Source organism: Zonotrichia albicollis, chromosome 1, assembly GCF_047830755.1.
Source record: "Zonotrichia albicollis isolate bZonAlb1 chromosome 1, bZonAlb1.hap1, whole genome shotgun sequence".
NCBI classification, from domain to species: domain Eukaryota; kingdom Metazoa; phylum Chordata; class Aves; order Passeriformes; family Passerellidae; genus Zonotrichia; species Zonotrichia albicollis.
In genome coordinates this window covers 132,267,576-132,290,439 of record NC_133819.1, presented here as the reverse complement: position 1 = coordinate 132,290,439, position 22,864 = coordinate 132,267,576, and the positions used below count along the sequence as shown (strand labels likewise).

The window sequence follows — 22,864 nt, the reverse complement described above, 5'->3', positions numbered from 1 at the left end:
ATGCGCATGCGCGGTAGCGGGGTGTGGGTGTCCACGTGTGGCGGTGGAGGCCGCGCCGCGAGTGACCGCCGTGTCGGGGCTGGTGCCGGGGGCTGCGGCTGCACCTGCACCGCCCGCCGAGCTCTCCTCTCCTGTCCCCGCTGCGGAGAGGCTCCGCAACCCCGCCGGAGATGTCTGGGGCGCGGGAGAAGAAGCGAGCCAAGAAGATGAGGAACCAGCCGGCCAGCGTCACGCTGCCCGCAGAGCCGGGGCCCTTCGGCGGCGGCGGGAGCAGAGCCTGCCCCACCCCAGGTACGGCTGTGGGAGCCCCTGTGTGAGGCCATTCCAAACCCACCCGGACCCGTTCTGTGTAACCTGCTCTGTGTGACCCTGCCTTGGCGGGAGGTTGGACTGGGTGGTCTCCAGAGGCTCTTTCCAGCCCAAACTATTCTGTACCCTGTGAATATGCCCTTCTCTCTGTCATCCCTTCAGTTACATAACGAATCCTTGCAGTTCCCAGTCGTAAAGTGAATTTGGATGTTATACCCGATCCAGTTTCTCCCTTGCTTTTCCGCCAGACCTGGGAGCTGCAGGAGGGCCTGGTGTAGTCTGCTGGTGCTGTTTTCTCTCATGCACCAGTTTTCCCTCAGATGTGCATGCCCAGCCGGTTTGCCTCCTGGGGCTGGTGGCTCCTGTATCTCTGAAGGATGTTGGCAGGAGGCAGGAAAGCATGTCCCTAAAATGTCAGTGTCCTGCGTTATTGCTGGAGCTTTTTGTACACAGGTAACCTTTGCAGCTGAAGACTGAAGGATCCTGTCAGTTTGTATGCTAGATGCTCTTTTTGTCTTTGAGCTTTGACCTGTATCCTCTGTGCTTCAATTGGACTTCAATTTCCCCCACCACCTTCACATTTAGATACTTTGTTACCTACGTTATTTCTGGGAAAAACCCAACTTAAAAAAGGACTTGTTACTGTGAGGCCTGCAGAAGTTGACAAATTGCATCTTTGTGATTGAATGAAAAAACCCTTAAGCGTCACTGTGTATTTAGGTGGCTGAAGAGTTCCTAGGCAGACAGAATGACATAGCAAATTATGCTCAGCCATGTCTGAAGATTTTGGAATGTCATTACAGGAGTATTGCTAGATTAAATACATTTTCCTAACTTCATTTGTAGCAGGGAACTTCCAAGATTATGTGGTTATGTTTTTCCATTCTGTTAAAAGGCATGGATTTTCGTCCATGTAGCATCCTTCTCTAGTGTCAGTATCACAGTTTTACAGAGCTGTTTTGTAGAAACAGAAAAGCAAAATCCTAAATAGGAGTTACAAAATTATGAATCTGTACAGCAGCTAAAATAATTTAAGGCGTTTTTAGTTATTAAGTCAGTGACAGTTTTGCCAAACAGTCTTCTGATTACGATTTTTATGTCCTTCATTAGGAGGGTGTGTTTGTGATATGAGTTAATTTTGGGCTGTAAGCCTACACAGATTTGCTGACTGAGACAGCTTCCATCCCTCTTTTCCAGCTATTTCCTTCTCACTTTCACCTCAGTGTCTGGAAAATGCTGCTCTCAGGCAAGTGTAAAACCAGGTCAGGACATAAAAGCTAATTTCTATTTCTACACCAAATTATTTTTTCTGCAGTATTACTGCAGTTCTGCATGATGTGCGGTTGCAGCAGGCTACAACAGTACTGCTGCTAAACATAAAACTTCAGTTTCTTGCTTATTTGAAATGGAAAAAAGAGGTTCTTTTCCTTTTAAAGTCTCATAAATTGAGATGCTGCTGAATGTGAATCTACTCCTGGCTGGTCTTCATGCCAGTGGTAGCATTTTTGGGACAAAGGGACAGGCTTGTTTAAGAAGCTGATCAACCTGAAAACTGTTTTTTTTAAATCTCACACTCCATTTCTGTGGACACACAGAAATGATTTTGATTTTGACTAGAGAAGCTCCGTGAATGCTATTGTCCCTTGTTCTCTCTAGCACTTGTCTTGATGTAGTGGATGGGGTGATGGGAACGGCTGTCTGGAGCTTTTTTTCTTGGATGGTCCAGCATGAACTGCCTGAGAACCATATCTCAAGTTGTACTAGAAATCCTAACTAAGGCTTAACTGAACATAAAGTTATCTAAACTAGTATATAGTATTTGTTAGGCTGAATGTACGCTGGTGTTTGAATAAGGACTTCAAGGCCCTCTGAAGCTTTAGGTACTTGCCAGGTGCTTAGCACTCCTGAAAGGTATGTCTGTACCTTAGAAAGCTTTACTATAGGCTTTAATTATTTAATTTCAGTATTGGTTTAAGTGCTTGTACCAGACAAGTAACTTACTGCACCAACATACACGTATCATGCTTACCTTAATTATTGCTGTAAAAGTAATATGTCAGGCAGGAATACATTTGCTTATAGAAAAAAAATTAAGGAGCAAGTGGAAAAAATAACTTTGCTGTTTTGTTACTAAAAATCTGACAAGACAGTATTAAAAATCACTATGATGTTGCATGGACTGATTTTGCTGTGGCTCTTGGAGGCAAAGTCTGGATTGTGTACCACTTTCAGAGCATGAAAAGTTACTTATTCTACCACAAGTTTGCTTCTGGGCAGTGTAAAATTCTTATTTATTCCTGTAAGAAAGAATGTAATTCTTCTGAAAATTTCTGGTGGCTTTTGCAGTTACATGAAGTAAATATAATAGGAGTCTGCAATGCAGCTTTATGAGGAAAGACTAATAGAGTTATTTGTTACTCAGACTAATTTGTATTTCTCTAACCTCTTTTCATCTCTAAACCTTCCAGGAGATGTTCGTTCTGAGCAGCAGCAGCAGCAATTTTCAAATCAGTCATCTGGGCCTTCTTACAGGAAAGACCAATATTTTTCAAAGGGACAGAGTAGAGGAGAGAGAGGCAGAGGCAGAGGAGGATGGCAAGGAGGACACCAGAGCGTATCTGAGGAGATGCCAAAATACATAACAGGTTTGTATATGTGAAAAGATCATAATTAATCTGTCCAGGGCAATTTGCTGGTGATTAAGTTTGCTGTCTTTGTTTTTGTGCAAGAACGAAAATTAGAACTGATGCTATGTTTTTCTGTTTTTCCTGATTTTCTCCAAAACACAGAAGTAGTTGTGAACTGGAATGAATGACTAGCTGTTGTTCAATGGGTCCTTTCAGACTTTGGAGTGGAAAAGTTACACTTGCTTGTAGTGAGGGAATATGCATTTTGGTTGCTGTTTGCCAGCAAAATGAATACTGATACTCATCTGCTTTTAATGTAGCCAGTGAAACTGATTTTGCTCATGGTATAAGTTAAATATAGCTTTTTGCCTAACAGAAGGTTTATTTAGGAGAGCAAATCAGCTTTGCAAAATATGGCAGTGCTGTGATAGTAGATACACTTCCATAAACATGGAATGAGACCAAGCTCTAGGTTTTTATTTCATTGTTTCAAAACAGTCCGTAATACGTTACTGCTTCCATTTTTTTTCCATGCTAATGATTTTTTTCATCTCCCTGAATACCACATGAAAAGATTGCCATTCTAATTTAACAAAGAAGTATTTAATGCAAATAGGAATTGTTGGTTAAACAGCTTTGAGATTCATTCATGTGTAAATATTTGCTTGACCATATCTGTAAGCTTCAGGATATATAAAGAACTGAAATTTCTTCAGTGTGAGTGTACAGTACTTAATTTTATGTCAAGAAGATATTGGACTGCTGTAGTAGCAGTGATTCCATAGTTTACATATAATATCCTCCTCTGGGTTTGTTTGCTGTTTGTCATGCTCTGATGCAGTTCTTTCATTCCAGTGTCTGCCTTTGCTGAAGCTCGTGCTGCTGAGATCAGTGCCATGTTGAAAGCAGTGTCACAGAAGTCTTCCAACTCTCTGGTGTTCCAGACGCTCCCCAGGCACATGCGGAGGCGAGCAATGAGTCACAACGTTAAACGCTTACCCAGGCGGCTCCAGGAGATGGCCAGGAAAGAGGTATGGCTGTGTGTCACAGCATTTCCTCTAGTGGGCACAGCCAAAGCACGCTGTTCAGCTCTGTAGTTGTTAGTGTTCAGACCTGAACTTTTGCCAGACTTCCTGAGTACCCTAAACTTTGATTGAGATTTCACTTCAATGCAGGAACACCTCAGTTTCAGGTGGTAGCTCAAATAGGTCTCACTAACCACCTGGCTTTGTGATTACTGGACATCTTGAGAAGTTATTAGAGTAGTGATAAAAGAGTCCACTCTTTTAGAGTAGAGGGTGTTCAAGTGGTGCACTGGTCCCAGGTGATCCAAGAGTCCTCAGTAAGACCTGTGCCTTGCAGCCCAGCACAGCTTTGGGATGTGACTGTGCCAGCCTCAAGCTAGTGCAGCTGACACCATGGTTGGAGTGTTACAGCCCCAATGTGGGGGATACACTGGGGTTGTGGGCAGGCTGTGTGATGTTTAAGCCTTAGTAACTGACTAGTCCTAACAGCTCATGGAACTAATTTTGTGGCAGTATCTCAGCATTTAGTCAGAATTTGCCTGTGGGGATTACTTGCTCCTTACTCACTGTGGCCTTCCTGTGTGTTTAAAAAGGAAAACTAAAAATGAGTTCAGCAGGATGTTATTGGTAAATGATGTTCCCAGTGTTTGGCATTGATCACTTTATAATCTCTCAGAATTCTTAAAATGATCAATTGAGTTTACTTGGTAAATTTTGTCTGTATTAAGGTTAACTGACAAATTTATTCTTTGCATTCTTTTTTTCTTTTGCATTGTCTTTAAGTTGAGACCTTGCCCCCTCCACCCTGATTTCCTGAAGATGGTTGCTCATGGTTTCAGAAATCGTTTCAGATACTTCTCAGCCACACACCGCTTACATGTTTCTTAGGGTGTTTTATTGGATCTTCACATTTTACTGTTTTGATTCACATTCTTTTTGCTTTGTCAAACATGACAACAAAAGCAGTTTGGGCCCATTTTCTGGGAACTGAAGGAAGAAGGCATGGACTGTTTTGTATAGTTATAGTTATGTGTTATCCTTGTTAAATCTAGATTTCTCCAATGTTTATGTTTGGTTCTTTTGTGTCCTGCTTTTTTAACTCCTTTCATATGACAGCCTTTCTGACTTCTGTGTACATGCTCACACTTCCTCTCCCATTGGATTTTTGAGATTATTTAATTGGCCCTGGTGCAGCTGTATTTCTTGTGCTACATTTTCTGCCTTCAGGTCTTTTGGTGTGGCTTATGTGTTTGCATGCTTTCTTGCAGCTTGTCATGTCTCTGTTACTTGTTTTTGTAAAGGTTCTGCCTATTACTTTTCAGTGTTTGATCTACATCTTCAAAATTATGTTTCACTTCTGCTGCATTTTCTTCATTTGTCTTAGATCCTTTATCATGACCCCATTCATTGAAACATTTACCTCGACCATCTCTTATCTCTTCAACAAGATTAAAGATGTATATTTTTCACCTACAATGCCACTTTCCTTTTTCTCTAATTGCCTTTCTGAGCCGGTCACCTACCACTGATCCAGTGGCTTGTATTTCCTTCTCTGTGGTAAATGATGGGTCTGTTGCTATTCTTATAACCAATGGTCTGTTGTCAAGTGTTTCTTGGTGAAGTCCTATTTCTTTGTGCCACTTTTCTTCACAAAAAGAAAAACCAAACACTGATTGAGTCATGCCTTCCTCTCGAGTTGTGCATCTATATGTAATAGTTCAGACCTTGATTAGGTCTGGTTATCAAGAATTTGTCAGGATATTGCCACACTCCTCTCTTGTCAGCTTCTATGAGTTGTAGAACTGATAGGGTCCTTTCTGTCAGTCTGATAGTCTGTACTGCTTCTGAATGAGCTCAAACCTCCAGGCATTTTCCATGTCACATTGATTTGTTCATGTGAATATATTGATGTGTGGCAAAAACTTCACACAGGAAGTAGCAGCACTTAATGTTCACTGTTGTCTCTGAATGTGTGGGGATTTTGTTTTATATATGAGTTTCAGTCAAACCATGATGCACTTCTATGGATGTGATTTGCAAAGAAAATTTCAAAGTTAGTTACCCTCAAGAGTGATACAACATAGTATAACTTAATGTTAGTTCTTCCTGTATTCTTATATTTCAGCCTTTTTCTTTTCAGATTTTTTTTTGCCTTGAGATTTACTTCAGTATCTTCTCTTCTAAAAACAGGCAGAGAAAGCTGTGCATCAGAAAAAAGAACAGTCAAAGACTAAATGCCGCAAAGCTAGAAGACGCCACATAAATTTGGTAGCAGAGTTTAATCACAGGCAAAGAAAAAATATTTGGCTGGAAACCCATATTTGGCATGCAAAGAGATTTCATATGGTAAAGAAATGGGGTTACTGTTTAGGAAACAGCCCTACAGAGAAGAGCTACAGGGCTTGTTACCGAGCCATGACAAAGCAATGCCTTCTTCAGGTACCACCTCTACATGTTTTGTTTGATATTTTGCCAAGGTGAAGTAATCACCTGCTTAGTTATAATGAATATTTCTGTCTCTGTGAAGTACTTTTGGGTCAGCTTTTAATAAGACTGCCAGGTATGAAATGAATAATTTTTTAAGTGTAATTCTGAGTGGCAAGTTTCAGAGAGAATAAGATGAGCCTTTAAAGGAGTCTTACAGTAACTATGAAATACTGAAATACTGCATTTTCAGTTTTCTCAAGAGCGAAGAGATTAACTGAGTCCTTATATCATCTACCTGAGCAGCTATTGAGGAGAGATAATTTATTCTATGTCCTTTTTGATCTGTTGGTTTGAGAGGCAGGTTGGCCCTCAAATGAGAAATGCCTCACCACTTTCCTACAGCAATTCATTTTAAGTTAAAAGAAGCTCATTTCACTTTGGCAAACTTTAGAAAATGAAAAATTTGTACTTAAGAGTAAATTGTGAAGCCCTGTCTGATCCTTTCTTAACAAGCTCACTTTAAAGAGTTATCCTCACTTTGACCCTATCATATTGTTTCAGGACTTATCATATTATTGTTGCCTGGAGTTGAAAGGTAAAGAGAATGAGCTTCTGAAGCAACTTGCTCGAATATGTAGCATTGACACAGGTAAAATTTACATAATTCAAAATAAAGATTCTGAATAGACTAAAGGATGACACGTCCTTTTCCTTTTCTAGTAATGTGTCAGTAGTAGTTACTCAATAGTAGTAACAGAGTTGATACTGATTTTGAGTGAAAAATGTAATTAAGATGTCATAGTAGGACTAGACATTTTTATTTCAGCGGCTTATTAATAAACTAATTATGGTACAACATCAGCCACTCAGCAGCCAGACTGAATTTCAATTTTACTTTGTTTATTAAACAACATGTTATTTTGTTCTTCAATAAGTATCTTCTTTTTTAGGATTGACATTTCAAGAGGCTTCTTGTCTGTCTGGAAGATTTGAGGGCTCCCTGAATCTTTACCGAGCAGATCGCTATCCTGAGGGTATGCTTGGTCCTGTTACATTTATTTGGAAGCCCAGGGATGGGTCTGAAAACAGACAGTTGTGGATCTGGGTGCATCCAGCTCTGAAGCAGGTATATTTCCTATATAGTTGAACTCTTATTTCTTTATGTATTGTGCATTATTAATGCTAAAGAGGTCATCTGAAAAGTATGGAAGAGCTGGGTATAATACATGGCTTCAGGAACTAAAAGTTGGAAGACTATTTCCACTCTAACAATATTCGTGTTCTGCAATTTATTCTTATAAAGCTTGTACAGAAGGTGTGTGCTGCTGAGGTGTTCGGCTTCTGAAAACATTTTTAGTGTCACTTGCTTCAGGATTTATGTGCAATATTATGTTGCTTGATTTACATCCTTTCCACTGGCACCCCCAGCAGGCTAAGTTCAGTATCATCACGGATTATTACATTCTGATACTTAGCTATCAGCTTAAAAAAAAAAAAAAGAAAAAAGTAAAATCTTGTGCACAGGCAATTTTTCTTATGTTAATTTTCAAGAGAACAAATTCTTAGCAACTTTCAATATTACTTTCAGCTTTTCTTAGCAAGCCCTTGACTTCAGCAGAATTAAATTTTACTACTTGAAATCCACATAGGGAAATTAAATAATGGAGTATAATTTTCAAAAGTGTACTTAAGGTTTGTAGTGTACTGCATATCATCCTAATCCAAACTTCATTTTTCTTAAGGACATACTGAAGGAGTTAAAAGCAATTTTTCAGTGTTCAGAGCCTGAAGAAGTCTGTATTTCTGAGCCTGTTACAGCATCAGTTCAAGAGGAAAAACAAGTGGAAGTTGTTATGAGCCTTGGCAATAAAAGAAAGAAGGAGGATAAAGAAGGAGAAAAAGCTGTGCCAGTGAAAAAAATAATTGGTGACGGCACTAGAGATCCATTCCAGTCCTACTCTTGGATCTCACGGACTACTGGCATTGCAGTCAGGTTTGTTCACAGTAGAGTCAGAAGCTGTGGCTCATAACCACATAACATTGTCTGCATTTCTGGCTGAACAGTACTGGGGAAAATAATGCGTGTTGTACAATTGCACATTCACCTGAAACTTTGCTGTTTCAGTGACAGAAGCATGGAGATTCTCAGATACCGGCTGATCGGCCCGTTATCACACTCCATCCTCACAGAGACCCTGAAGGCAGCTTCTGTCCAAACAGTAAGGAAATTGACTTTGCATGCTCGTGTAATTTTGGTAATGTTCTTAGAACGTCCAAGCTTGGTTTTTGCTAGAAAGACCCATAAATTATCTACCTTTCCTTTTCATAAAGGCCAACCTATGTATTACCCTGGTGGCTTCTCTGTTTTGAGCCTCTTGACTAATGCTGATCTTCTTCTCAGGAAGAGCTCCCACCTGGATTTTAAATGGGAGTAGGAAGAAAATACAAACAGTTGTGCTGAGCAGGCTGTGTAGCTTCTGCTGAGAGGTCCAGAATAATTCATATTCCTTTTGACAAACCACACATCCTGTTTCTCAAGCTATGAGCTAGAGCACCTAAAATCAGGGAGCAAGACGTGTAAAGTACAAAAAATTTACTTGTTTTCAGTCAAATATGGAGTTTCTCCAGGATTTAGGCATTTCATCCACTTCTTGGCATACAGCATCACTGTGGTTTTAATGATTTTTTTTTTTTTTTATTGTCTCTTGAAGCAAACATGATGAGGTCATGACATCTCTGGCTTTCTGTAAGAAATAATTAATGACAGAATTAGGAAGCATTGTGGATTGTTTTATTTATTTTTGGAATACAGGTTACAACTTATTAGAGATTTTTGTAAAGTATAGTACTATACTTCATCAAGAAAAAATTACTTTGGTTTAAAACTTGAAGAGGAGGAAAGTGACTATAGTGTTTAAGGCAAACAGACTGAATTCATACTGATAGAAAATAATGAATAACTATTTGAGTTTAATTAAATACGCTGTTTTCCAGGAGATGGCAGATTCAGAAACAGAACTGAATAACTGGTGGGTAGAAACCTGCAAGGACTCTGAAAAAGTATCTCTTCATCAATGTCAAAGTGCTATCTTTGAGCTGTTGGAAGGTATTTGGGCATGTGGATGCTGCTGGTGGAAGGGGGGGAAACTTAAAATCTAGTGGTCAAAATTGGCATGCTAAAAAAGTTGGCTTCATTTTGTACATGCTTATTTATTGGATGATCAAGATAGTGATGCCTTTGAGAATGTGCTTAGGTACTTATCAAGGCATGGCAAAGAATTGAAAATGTTACATTGTGGGTATTTAAGGGTATTTAAATCCTCTGTGTAGTTCAAACTCTTAATAGAGAAACTCAATCTTGTTTGTTATCTTCATGAACCTAGATTTGGGATTACTGATGGGATATACAGTCTGATGTATACTCTCACTCTCTCTCACCATACACTTCAAATTAAGATAATAAGTTGTACAATACATCCACAGATAAAGTGGCAGCCTCCAATCCAAAGTGAAAGTATTATACTTTGTTTATATATATTCATTTCTAAATTAGCAGTTGTGTATTTGGCTGAATTGTAAAGTATCATAAAATTAACAATATCTTCTCAATTTCTAGCACTGAAGTAGGTAAGGCACTTTGGTAGATCTCAAGCTGTCTATCCAATGTGAGGCAGTTAAGCAGAGATGAGATAAAACTTTCACAAAGCACTTCTGAATTTCCTTCCTCTTGATGACAGGTGTAAAACAAAGGTTGCAAATGCAAAGAATGAATTGAGTATGTGACAGCGACTTCACTTTATGCTAAATGTAAATGTAAATGCAAACCAAGTCTTGCACTGCTCTTGTTGAGTTTTTTGTTACTGGAGATTTAACAAGCATTGGTGAGTTTTCCAAACATATTAAATAGAGTATTCTGGATTGCTTCACTGGCTTACAGTGGTCACATCACTACAGGCAAAAATGCACAAAATACTAGTGCAGAAAAAGATCACAGCTTAATTGGTGGTTTCATGGCAGTGTTCATCTGTGTGTTTTTAAAGGGATGACCTCACCGTCAGATATGCCACCAGGTACGATACTTGGCCTCACTGTTGGAGATCCTCGAGTCAATTTGCCAAAAAAGAAGACAAAAGCCATGCCAGACTTTGAAAAATACCAAGGTGAAATCCCTTGTTTATATTATATGAAGAGATCTAGTTTCTCTGTGTTCTGTTGTTTTCCTTTACTGTCATCTTCTATAGATTGTCTCTTGCTGTTTTCCTCTAGGCTTTGGTTCAAAATATTTCCCATTTCCAGAGCCCCTGGCAGAACAGAAACAGCTTGAAAGTTGCATAGGTTCTAGAGCAGCAGTTGTGAGGGAGGGACATGCACCAAAGCTGGTCTTGTGCTCAATGGAAGCCTCTGTCTGACCATACAGATGATCCAGGTTCGAATCCTGGCAAGGCCAACCAGGTGCTAAAAGCTCCATAGTAGGTTTCTGTTTGGTGTTTAGTCTTCCTGTTTCTCTCTCCAAGAAGATATCTGCTATTTCTGGTTTATAGGCCCACGATGTTGAAAAGTTGCAATTCCACTGCAAAAATTGCAGGATTAGTATTTCAGGTGGCCAAGATGCTGGTTATGATAGAAAATGAAAGATGCAAGCATAACTTCTGAAATTTTCATTTCAGTGCTGACTTACACAATGTTTCAGTGCAAAATTCAAATTCATATGGATGTGAATGTCCTCTAAAAACGTGCAAAAGTATTTGCAGGATATAGGGGAGTTTGTGTACAGTGTGGGCATGTCCAGGTTGACTGGACACAGGCTGTGTCATCTAATAGGAGAAACATGATAGCCAGCTAGCAAGCAGTAGCAAATAGGACAAATTGAAATTTCCAGAGACTTCAAAATACTGCATTTCCTTGGTGGTCTGTTTGCAAGACACTAGAATCATCTAGTCTCACATATCACTTAAGTCAGGTTGAACACCTACTTCAGTTACTTTTAGCTCTTTGCAAAATTCTGCTATTTTCATGTTCTTACATCCTCCTATTCTACCCTCTGTATCTAGAGCAGCTTTTCTGTTAATTAGTTCTGCTCAGCTAACTTTCTCATCATTAGTGTTCCTGTTGGAAATGCTGCAGCATACATGATCTCTACTTTGGTTCCTTCCTGCTGAGAAGTAAGGTGAGATATGTAGCCCTTGTTTACTGGTTTGAGCTGCTAGAAGAGTTAGCTGCTATAGAAAGTAATTTGATGTCTTTCGTTCTGCTTGTCATGTCTGTGAGGATGTGTTCAGGAAGGCAAGATCAACACAAGGCATTTAGGTATTTTAAATGTCTCCTAGTAGTTTCTCTCCCACTACTGGAGCAGGTTTTCCCTCAGGAAGGATGGCCATGGTAAAGAGGTAATGGTGTAAGATAGGCAGTCAAGAATACCTCTGTGTTTCTTCCTTTGGCTGGGTAGAAATGTCCATCTTCAAAATCTTTCTGCCTTCACTTGCAAAATATCTTTCATACCACAAATACTCAGAAAAGCTGGTGTTGTTTTTTTGTTTCTTTCTGGGTATTTTTTTATTTTTTTCATAATGAACTTAAAACTGCTTCTGTGCCCTCTGACTTTTATTTAGGAGAAAGAGGAGGTCCTTGTTCAGCTAGCAAGGAAAGGTAAATGGAATAATACTTTCTAATTTAGGTTCTGCTAAATAACTTACTGTTGCACACAGCTGAAAAATTTGAGTAAGCAGAAGGATGAAAGAAGACAGAAAACACCACTGTCTTCCAGTAGAACTTGCCCCAAAAAGACTTCTCTAAGATCTGCAGTTCAATTTCAGTGCTTTTTGTTTCCTCCTTCTGAAAAAAAATTTATGATCCTTAGAATTACTAAACTTTCTGAGCCTTGATTGTGTTGTGACCTTACTCAGATATAGTAATATTGTGAGCTGACCTTTATTACAAATGTTAATAGTAATTTATTTGTCTTAATCACATCTTGTTTATTGAGTAATAAAAGGGAACCATTGGTGTATTCCACACTTTTCACCCCTTTTTTGCTTCTTGGACATTCAAGTACTATCAGGATTAATATTAGTAAGATTGAAATTGCACTCTATACATTACCATACAGGTTCCATATGTATTTTAGCCTCTCTTGTTGTTCAGTATTGTATAAAAGCCATCTGATTTTCTTAGATAAACGTTACTAATTCAAAGATGCATTGTTTGTCAAATGAGTGAATAGTTTAGGTAAGTTATAGCCATCACCTTTGCTTAGGGATTGTCATACATGTAGTCTGTGGAATGATACACATCTGTTCATAGTACTTTTTTTTCCAAAATGCTGTTCTGAGATATGCCTGTGTAGTTTTTCCCTGTCAGTAACACACTAACAAATCAAATGTAATTTCAGTCTTTCCAAGTTACTTTATCTCTTCAGTGCATTTGCATGTGTGCAAGCTGTGTGAACACAGGCTGATCGGATTTAATTCAAATCAACTGTCATTGCTTCTTCAGGCAGGAGTCAAGACTCCTACATGACTGCACATTAGTTCTGTTCCTTTCTCCAGTTTGAAGTGCACATCTGACATTTTGATATGTTGTTATTGTCACGTATGGAGAAAACAAATTCTACTGCCTTAAAAAACACTCAACATGGAGTGTGGTGAAATGTCTAGATAAACCATGAAACATATGTGAACTAAAGTTCCTTCTGCAGACACAGAGCCTGGGGCCATGCCTGTAAATGCACCTCTTGCAGAGGTGTAGGTATCTGTCCCCAGCTGTCCTGATACCCACCCTCCCTGCAGACAGACACAGGGCTCTCAGACTGCTCCCAGGCTGTGTTTCTCTTTATTTTTTTTGTGAAAGGGAGGAAGGAAAGGTCTCAAATAGAACTCTTAGGCCTGTCTTCTAAGACAGATAATCAGCTGTGCAAATCAGACCAATAGCTTGAAATGGAGCAAAGCCTTCTTCTGTCTGCCTGTATTGTCTAAGCACCAACTATTGACATCAGCAGAAGTAGCTTGTTGATGAGCTTCATGTGCTTAGTAGTGCAACTTCCTATTTCCTGTACTAGCCCTAACATCTTACTTTCACTATTACCAGCAACTTATTCATCAGTAAGGTTATTTCCCCAGAAATCTTAAAATATGGACTGAAGAAAACAGGAGAGAGGTAAGAAGAACTGGTGTGAGGGTTTGGGATTGTGATTTGAATTTTAGTATGCTTAGTAGAAAGAATAAATTCTCCAGGTTCAGCAAGGACCAAAGAGAAGGAATGTACCAAGTTAGAGAAGGATATTTTAGGGTAATAAGGAGGATATTGGATGAGTGGTGGTGATGAAAAGAGACTGACTTAAAAGGTCTTTCTCTAGTGGGGCAACAAATATTCATGCCATTATAGAATCTAGGAATTGCAAAGAGCTCTGTACATTGAAGGCTGTTAATCCTTAGATCACTAAAGGTAGGTACACATTTTCTTTGCTTTCCTTAGATTGTAAAACTGAAGAAGAGATAGGTTATTTAATACTTCAGCAATTAATTTTAAAGCTGCAGTTGTTGTTTTTCTTCAGTAATGTACACAGCTGTTGATTTGTGCAGGCATAAGTAAGAATAGTCCCTTGGTTGAAGCACACAGCCTGAAAGGATCCTGAGCAGGAAACTAGTACTAAATAAGTGTTGTAGGCTAAGCATAGCCATACAAATGTTTCCTGTATGTACATTTCTTACAGGTAACTCTTGCTTCTCTTACAAGTTTACTTAGGCAGACTTATTTTAGGCTTTATAATGTTGCTCTTTGTGATTTTGACTGAATCTGTTGAGCTTCACACTCTGCCAGAAAGGCCAGATTCCAGAATATCAAAGATGATATGTAAAGATTTAGTTTACATTGCCAACAGTCATGTCTTTCGTTAAGAAGAAATGCTGTTGAGAAAATACCAGGTTGGTCTTTCTAATATGAACAGTTGATTTCATATTTTGTGTTTGGAAAAACATGTAATAGTAAGATGTGCCAGAAGCAAGGATGCTTGTTGAGCTTTTAACAGGCTTTCTTGGTTGTCTGCTCATTATGATATGGAGGTGGCTTTGGTAATTTGGTACTTCAACCAAAAAAATGATTTGAATTTCTTTTAAAGGTTCTTTTCTTTTGTAGATAATGATAAAGTTAGGCAGCTGTACCTGAAGGGTGTACCTGCTGACTGTGCTCACAGCTTTATCTGGGACCATGACATCTGTAAGAACGTCACTGAAAATAAAATCTCAGAGCAGGTAACTCAGTAGGTGGATTGCCATTGAGGAAATGGTTCGAGTCCATGAAGGAGACTCTTGAAGTTTGTATAGATCCAATATTAATCAATAGCTTCCTTAATGTCATAGTATCCAGCTGCTGACGTGTTGTGATTTTTTGTAGCCTTTGCATAATGTTCTTGCACAGCCATTGACCATGGGTTCAATTAAAAGAAAGCTTAATGAAGCTTATTGGATTGTCTGTGGGACTGTAGTTGTAGGTTTACATAACAGAAAAGTTTGGAATTGGATTTTTCATACATCACCTTGACTTGTGTAGCAGAAAAGAGTGTCACAGGAAGGCTCTGGCCTTTAGCTGTAGGCAGGATGATTCTTTTGAGTGAAAGAACTGTGGAAGCTGAAAGGAGAGAAATCCTGTTTTTCTGAACTGCAGCACACTGTGCTGTGGGTGTTCTGGGCAATAACTTGTGTTTTGTAGAGAACTTCCAGTTTGCTGTTGCAGGTTTGAAATCTCCCATCTTCACATTTTCACTGACAATGGAGGGCAGCCCATAAAGTGCATGGATAAAAACGTGATTTGGTCCCAAGAGCTGATAAACTTTTGCCACCATTATAATCAGAAAGAGAAAACGTGTGTATGGCAAAAATATCTTTTCAAGTATTCTTTCTGAAATTTAATTTGTGCTCTTTCAAACTGTCTGACATAGTGTAAAAAAGCAGAGTACTTAAAAATATTACACTAGCACATGACAGTTACCAGAACAATCTTTTTGTATATGACAATCTTTTTATATATGTGTTTTTTATGCTGTCATGAAATCTAATGTTTACCTGATAAAATACAGGGAGTTGGATGGTTTGTTTCTTCATAAATGTGTTTTAATGTGGTACAATGGCATATAACAACTGGTGATTGACAAAACCTCGGTGCCAGCATGCTTTATTTGATGACCAAAACTTCTGCCCCTCTGTTTGGATATAGTTCAGGTTTGCTCCATGTATTGACAGACTGAAAGCACTTGTTCAATCTGGTGTTGTGCACAAGTGTATAAACACAAAGTTGCAAAACTTGATTTTCCTCCTTCATCTATGTTGTACCTTGTACCTACTCTTTATGAAGGACTATGGAAGTAAGAAGGGGAGAAAAAGGGTGCTTAATACTCTTTTCTAAAATCACTTTTCATGCCTTGATGAAATTCTGTTAAAATATTTAGTGCATTACTACTATATTTTCCCTAGCTGTAAGCTCACCTCTTTTCCGTGTCTTGGAAGGGTATCTGGAAGAGGGAAGAAGAATGGTTATTAACTTATGGGAAATGTCTCCTCCTTCTCAGGATTTAAACCATATGAGAGCTCAGTTACTGGTACCTGGATCACATCTTGATTTGGGTCCTTGTGAATCTAAGATTCCCATACTGTTGGTGCAGCAGCCAGGGAAAATGGCTGGAGAAGATCGACGAGGATGGGGGAGTGGCTGGGATATCTATCTCCCAAAGGGCTGGGGCATGGCTTTCTGGATTCCTTTTGTAAGTAACTTTGATGGCAAATTGCAAGTAAATTCAATAATTTATATAATTTAGTTTAAATTAATTGATTTTAGAGCATGCACTTCGCATTGTATAACCAATTCCCAATTACAGGATCAAAATTTCACTTCAAAAAATGGTGTATGAACTGGTTTATATGACAGAAGCTTGGTTTTGAAACTTAAACATTAGCTTTCCATATCTTCTGTTGGGAGACAGCTGTGCCCACATACAGCTATGCCCACATGGCAGTCTAGAAGCAGCAAATCAGTGGGGAGTCAGGAGAGAAGCTGGAGCTATACCTCTCTGTGTTTCTACAAGCATATGCCTCTAAGGAGAAATCATTTGGTGCCTGCTGCTAATCAATTTCCACCTTGGCTATCTACACCTCTGTCGCCAAAGTTGCTGATTTGGGAGAGGGCTTAAGACAAAGTTTGAGTTCAGCTTGAATACTCCTTTGATGCTGTTTGAAGCAGCCTGTTTTGTGTGTTTAGGTGGCAGTTTTTTTACCTTTCTGCAGTTAAAATGATGCTTTTGAATGTTCAGGGGATTTAGTTACAGTGATACCTATTGTATGGTTAAAATACATTGGGCTGTGGTTGTTGAGGTAATGCAACATTCCTGGCAATGTCCAACATCAGAACCTGTGAAATTCTCTTCAGTTTTGTTGATAGTTTTGCAGAATTAAATTAAAAGCATGAATAACTATTTTGTTGAAATTAGCATTTAGAACTGTAGAAACCTTGCTTAAGTTTATTTTTTAAAGCTTAAGTGTTAGACTTTCAGTTTTCTAAGGAAGTACCCTCTGAGCATTAATGTTTTGTTTCAGCTAGGAACCCAGAATTGGTTCAAACGTTGCTTTTTTGGGTATTTGATTTTTATAACAGATATATCGAGGTGTACGAGTCGGTGGCTTGCAAGAGGCATTAAAGCATTCTGAATACCAAAGAACACCTCACACTCCAAATGATTTCCCAGACTGCCAGGCAGGAATGCAGTTTGCCAAAGAACTGGAAACAAGTCTTCTTGAAAAATTTAAACGGTAACATTAATTTAAAAATTGATGGCAAGAATGACAAAAAATAATACTGCTTGAAATATTCCCTTAATTATCTGTTCTTGTGTTCATTTAGACTTGGACTTTTTGTGATCTTTCACCAGTGTTTTAGGAATCCTAGATATATTTGGCTCTGCTAAACAGAGCATATAAATTAAACCCTTCTATTCCCAGAGACATGCTCAGTTATAGAGCTGTAACAAGGCTGCATAGCAATAAAATAAACAAAACTATTTTCAGATACCTAAGCAACAAATGGGGGAGGAGGTAAGAGAATGCAAAGGAGTATGTCCAAGTATGTACTAAGTGTTGAAGAATAAAGTAAATTAGGAGGTACATTTTGGTATCTAATTTTAAGTATCAGGCATTCTGAAGATTGCATTCATTTTTACTGCAACAAAGAGAGCTCTTAACCATGAGTTTGGAGTAGCTGGAAGTGTCCTCTGCACCAACTGGTGTTGGTTCCACTTCCAGATAGGAGGGGAAAATAGGAGAAGTTCAGAGGAAAAGGTGGTGGTGTGAGTCACAGCAGGTTGATGTTTCTAGCATGGTTGAAAAGATACATCAGCATAAATGTGTCTACATATTTATGTAGACATAAATACAGCAGCATTTTCTAGAGTGTAATTTTAAAATTGTTATTCAATGAGGTTAGAAAGTTAATTGTGCATTCCCTTTCTGTTTAAAGTACTTGATTTTGAAAATATTCTTACCTACTTATTTGATTTATTATTTAGACGTCCACCTGCAAAAAGGGCAAATTATGTCAAGCTGGGCACTCTGTCTCCTTTCATCTGTCCTTGGGGGCAGCTGACCAAGAACTGGGAAGGAAGAATGAAAGCTTCAGGAGGATTTTTATGTCCTTCTTCCCCACATCCTGACTGCTGCACAACTGAAGGGCAGACCCTTTGTGACCCCAAGGCAGAAGCGGTCAGAGAAGCTTTTCCTGAGAATGGTGAGGCAGAGGAGACCATGGAAATAACAAGTTCTGAAGGTGCCCTAAAGACAGAGGATCTTACAAGCACCCAAGATTTTGGTGAGAGAGATGAAACTAAGACAAGTGACTGTATTGTTCTCAGGTATGACAAAATTATACACACATTTATTTCTTAACTGGTATTGAATTGGGGAAAAGGAAGAGCTCAGCCTTGATTATTAGCATGAGAGAATTATTTCATCCAAATACAGTGAGATTAAATAGTTTTGTCACAAATCAGAATCTGCTGTTGAGTGGAAATCCTGCTTTTCTCTGGCAAACTTGATGGCTACATAAAGAAAACTCCTTAAAGTATCTTAAGTTTAACACTTTGGAGTTTACTGTGTTTTTAGAGTTTAGATATTCTGTCTGCTTCCAGGTCGATGGAGCTTTTAGAGGCTCATATTTGTGACTTTAGGACTGTTGGCTGTGAAAATCATCTTGCATTCTCTTCCCTAATACATCACCACAGGTGATTCTTGCACTCCTTAACAAGGTCCCCAGAAAATAGAGAATCCCCCGCATTCCAGTGCAACACATGAGGGCAGCAACAGTACTGGAAAGTGCCTGAGCACAGGTCTTTCATTTTTGTGTGGTTACCAGGGGAAGAAAACACTGAAAGTTCTGGACTGCATTAGTATCACTGGAGATTTTAGAGTGTTTGTGGTTTTAACAAGCTTTGGGGGTTTTAACAAGTGATGTCTCCTTCCTTCTGAAGACAACTCATGAGTTCCACTCACCAAAGTTCTTTTTAGGCTAAGAGTGATACAATTACCAGCTTGGAAGGTTACAGAAAGCCCCAGGGCATTTTTTAAGCGTGCTCTTGCAGATATGTGGGGTCCTGGATTTCTGTTAAACTGCTCATTAGTAACTATCTGTGATGTTTGTTTTCAAAAATTTTTAATAGGAGTGAGAAACTACTAATGCAGCTGTCAGCCTGGTGTTACCCCACTGCTGGGAAAGATCGGCGGATCCGCCTCGTTTCTCGGCTGGGACAGAAGGAAATGACTGAAGATGTGTTTTTGCCAATTTTGATGAGTTACCCAAGGGCTCTTGTCTGGGTGCATTTGTCACTCTTGAGAAAGGGGAACCCTGAATTACATGCCATGATTTGCATCCCAACAGAAGATGACTTGCTGCACCTAAGCAAAGACAAACTCTTCTGTGGCCCACAAGAACCCAAGCATCGTGACATATTCAAAGACAAGGTACAGAAGCAAAAAGAGGAGAAGAAGAAGAAGAAGAAAAAGGATAATGTGAAGTCCCTAGAGAGTGACCCTGCAGGCCTTCCAGATGAAGAAGCAGCTGAGGACCATGAAGACCTCGTTCTCGGTCTTTGGTCAGATGCTCTCCCAGATGTTACTTCCCACTGCTCCAGGACTGTCTTGGGGTATGTCACTCGAGGGGATTTTTCATTGGCTGTAGGCTGTGGAGAAGCACTGGGTTTTGTTAGCTTGACTGGGTTAATTTATATGTTACACAACCAGCCAGCAGATAAGAAAGGGCTTGTTTTGTTGAGGAATCCAGCATCTTTACAGTACAGGTTTGCAAGACTTACTATTGAGGTTTAAGCATCATTGCAGTGCAGTAGAATGCCAAAAATACCAAAGAATTTTGTTTTGTATTCTGTGGCCTTTCTGATTTGTCTCAAATTTGAGGTTATTCTGAGCCAAAACAGCTCTGTGAAATAATTAAAAAGCTTTTCTGCCTTATTCAAGAAAATAACTAATATCTAAAGAGAGTAGAGTTACTTTTGATGTCTGCATTGCTAAGGATTTCTAACAGATCATTATCATGATCTTCTTTATCTCTAAAGAAGCATATTCTTCCATTTTTTCTCCTCAAAGCAGTGGATGCTGTAACAATATACAGGAAATCATCATGTTAATTTTAGAAGTCTTTGCTCAGATGGACTGTAAATTTACAGTGCACTTTCACATGTAACTGCATGCAGTCTGATCCAGTGTATATAACAAGTGGCTTTCCTGATTCCTCATACCTGAATAGGGGTGGCTGCAGTGCACCAGAGCTATGCAGAGAAAGCTGAATGCCTAAATGAAATACAAATAAAATATAGACCAGCTGTGCCATTTTGAATTATAGCAACTGGAGCTTTTAAACTGGAGAGCGTATCAGTCTGTCTCCCTGCTCTGAAAGGTAATAAGCCTTACAGATGCAAATTGCTACTGAATGCCACAGTGGGTCAGCACATATTTTCTGTTAATAATAGGGGATATTTTTGTTCCTCAAAACCTGAATTTAGTTTTGTATGGAATGTGCTAGAATTGAAGATTTCTTCATGTTACAGTACAGTTCATGAATGTTGTTCAAACAAACATAAAACTTGTAAAATATGCTATGGGGTAAAGGGAGAAAGCTGTTTGATTTGTCTGGGGTAGTGTGGGTAGGTTGTTTGTGTTTGGTATTCTCTTGTTTGGGTTTTTTTAATGATAGCTTTAAGCATCTAAATGTTCCTGTATTAAGGAACTTGAAAAGGAATTTACAGTAATATGCTGTAGTTTGGTAGCAGCATGATACAAATATATGTCAGTTGGTAAAATTATCCTGAAATGATCATGTACAAATAAAAATGTAATGTATTCTGGAGTTAATAGTCTGTTGACTAAATTTGATTCTTAGAGAAATTAAGTATGGATTAGTTAATGACTTTTTCTTTCTAAATGTCAGTGTTCAACTTAATTTCCTCTTTCACAGTTTTGTTTGAAAGTCTTAGGCAAATTTATTAATGTTGGCTGGAGTTGTTGGAGGTAAGATTTAGTGTGCCTTTACCCTCAAAATTATTAAAATATAGGACCATTTAAATATGGCACACACATGGGGAAGGAGGAGGAACATCTGATTCCAAGGGAAATATTGGAAGTGGGGCTGGATTTTGTTTTTAAAGTCTTCAGAAGATGGACTGTAGAATGTGCACCAGCAATGGGAGTTGTGGTGGCATGTGGGAAAGAAAGACGCAGTTTCCAGCGCAGCTTGGATTGCAGCTCCCTGAGAAATCATGCTGAATGGCTCTTCACTGCTCACCTTTGATGCACCTGATAAAGCAATCATGGTCCCAGCAAGGTCCTGGGAAGCATCTGCAGGAAAGCCAGCAGATGGCCCCAGAGGAAAGAGTTTGCTTCTGGCAGGGCTGGGATTCACACGCTCCTGGCTGTGACTGTGAGTGCTGCAGCCTGTAGGTATGTGAGAATAAGGAGCCCCTTAAACTTTACAGCCTGGCTGCTCTGATCAAGTTCTCTCATGGTAATAATCCTGGATGTAATGAACCTTTTGAATTGTAAGCCTGACTGAAATATTTCTAGGATCACAGTTTCCAGAGCTGTGCTTCATGGGAAGAAAGGAGGGCATGTGATGTTTGTATGATTTTTTCCTCATCGCCTCCCTCATCTTCTTAATAGATAGATATTTACTTGCCTCAGTAGACGTGGCTTGTATGTGAGAAATAAAGAGAAGCCTCTACCCAAGCTATCATTTTTCTTTTCTGCTTGTAGATCTTTTGTTCACTGAGTCCTTCCCAGGTTTTTATTTAAAAAAAAAAAAAAACAACATCTGGAGTCTTTCCTTTTTTTTCTTTCTATTGGTAATTTCTGCCAGGTTTTCATTTTGACACTTCCTGTTACTTTTCTTTGATTTCCATTCTCTATTTTTGATTTATGATCCTTGTCTCTGGTGAGCCAGTGAACAGAAACTGGAACCCAAGTGCATCCTGTTCTGTATATCTTGTAATATTGTTACACAGTTGTTTTGCTGTAAGTCAGTGATTTATGCCTTAAGACTTCACTCCTTGTAAAATACACTGCGAACCAGATAAGTTAAAAATGCTCAAAACTCTCAGCCAAAATTTGTCAGAAAAGTACTGTGACTTTATGTAGCTGCAAGGAAATTTTTATCTGTGGTTGCAATTTCCAGATTCCTTGTGTCTCAGGGGTGATTTAGTCATAAAAACCATGTCAACACCGGATAATCAAACTGGGGGTAATTAAACCTGTGTTATCTGTGCATCAGCTGCACAGTATGCCTGTGCTCATCATGTTGAATCAGGTGTAGTTTACAGCACACATCTGCTCTTACTGCAGTTGCTGCACGTTGGTTAACTTACCCCAGAGCATCTGGATCAGCTCCTGTGGGCTGTAATGCACGAGCATTTTTGGGAACCTAGGAAGCTCTGGCCTGGTGAAAGCAGCTCTCACAAGCTCTCAGGTTCCCATGCTATCCTCCAGATAACTTTCTCAAAATGGGTGCCAGGACAGACCCTTAGCTCTCGTTCTGTGCTTGGCAAGAGCTTTTGGAAGCTGAAATGAAGCACAGAAGGCAATTTTGGCATTCTCTGTAGCACAGTGAGGAGGTTGAATGGTAACACACGGCTCCTGTAGCTCTTTTTGTGGCTCCCTCAGAGCAGCTGTGGAAATGCTGCGTTTGACTCACCTGGTGAGGGATGTTTTCCCAGGCTGAACCACAACTTCCCTGGCAATTGTCTGCTCTGCTGACAGGTGCAGTGACTAATGGACCTACCAAGCTGAGGGGCTCCAAGACACACATTCTTTACCATCTCAAGTCCAGAAAATGAGGTTGCAGAGGAGGATGGTGATTACTCTGTGGGATGAAGTGAGGTGGGACTGGGGCCAGATTGTTGTGTGTTTGTTAAAGATGTTCAGGGCAATCTGTTTAGCAGCC

The 22,864-nt window shown here is 39.3% G+C and overlaps 1 protein-coding gene across 1 annotated transcript; it reads left to right on the top strand.

The window, feature by feature from the left end:
- The first annotated feature begins 11 nt into the window (after positions 1 to 11).
- POP1 (POP1 homolog, ribonuclease P/MRP subunit) lies at positions 12 to 20,777 on the top strand. Its single transcript, XM_005479480.4, has 15 exons — positions 12 to 291; positions 2,778 to 2,954; positions 3,792 to 3,967; positions 6,152 to 6,400; positions 6,950 to 7,037; positions 7,339 to 7,514; positions 8,131 to 8,381; positions 8,514 to 8,607; positions 9,383 to 9,494; positions 10,429 to 10,548; positions 14,519 to 14,634; positions 15,948 to 16,139; positions 17,027 to 17,181; positions 17,934 to 18,275; positions 19,080 to 20,777. Exons 1-15 carry the CDS (start codon positions 171 to 173, stop codon positions 19,741 to 19,743), a joined length of 3,033 nt encoding a protein of 1,010 aa, XP_005479537.2. The 5' UTR covers positions 12 to 170; the 3' UTR covers positions 19,744 to 20,777.
- Positions 20,778 to 22,864: the final 2,087 nt, after the last annotated feature.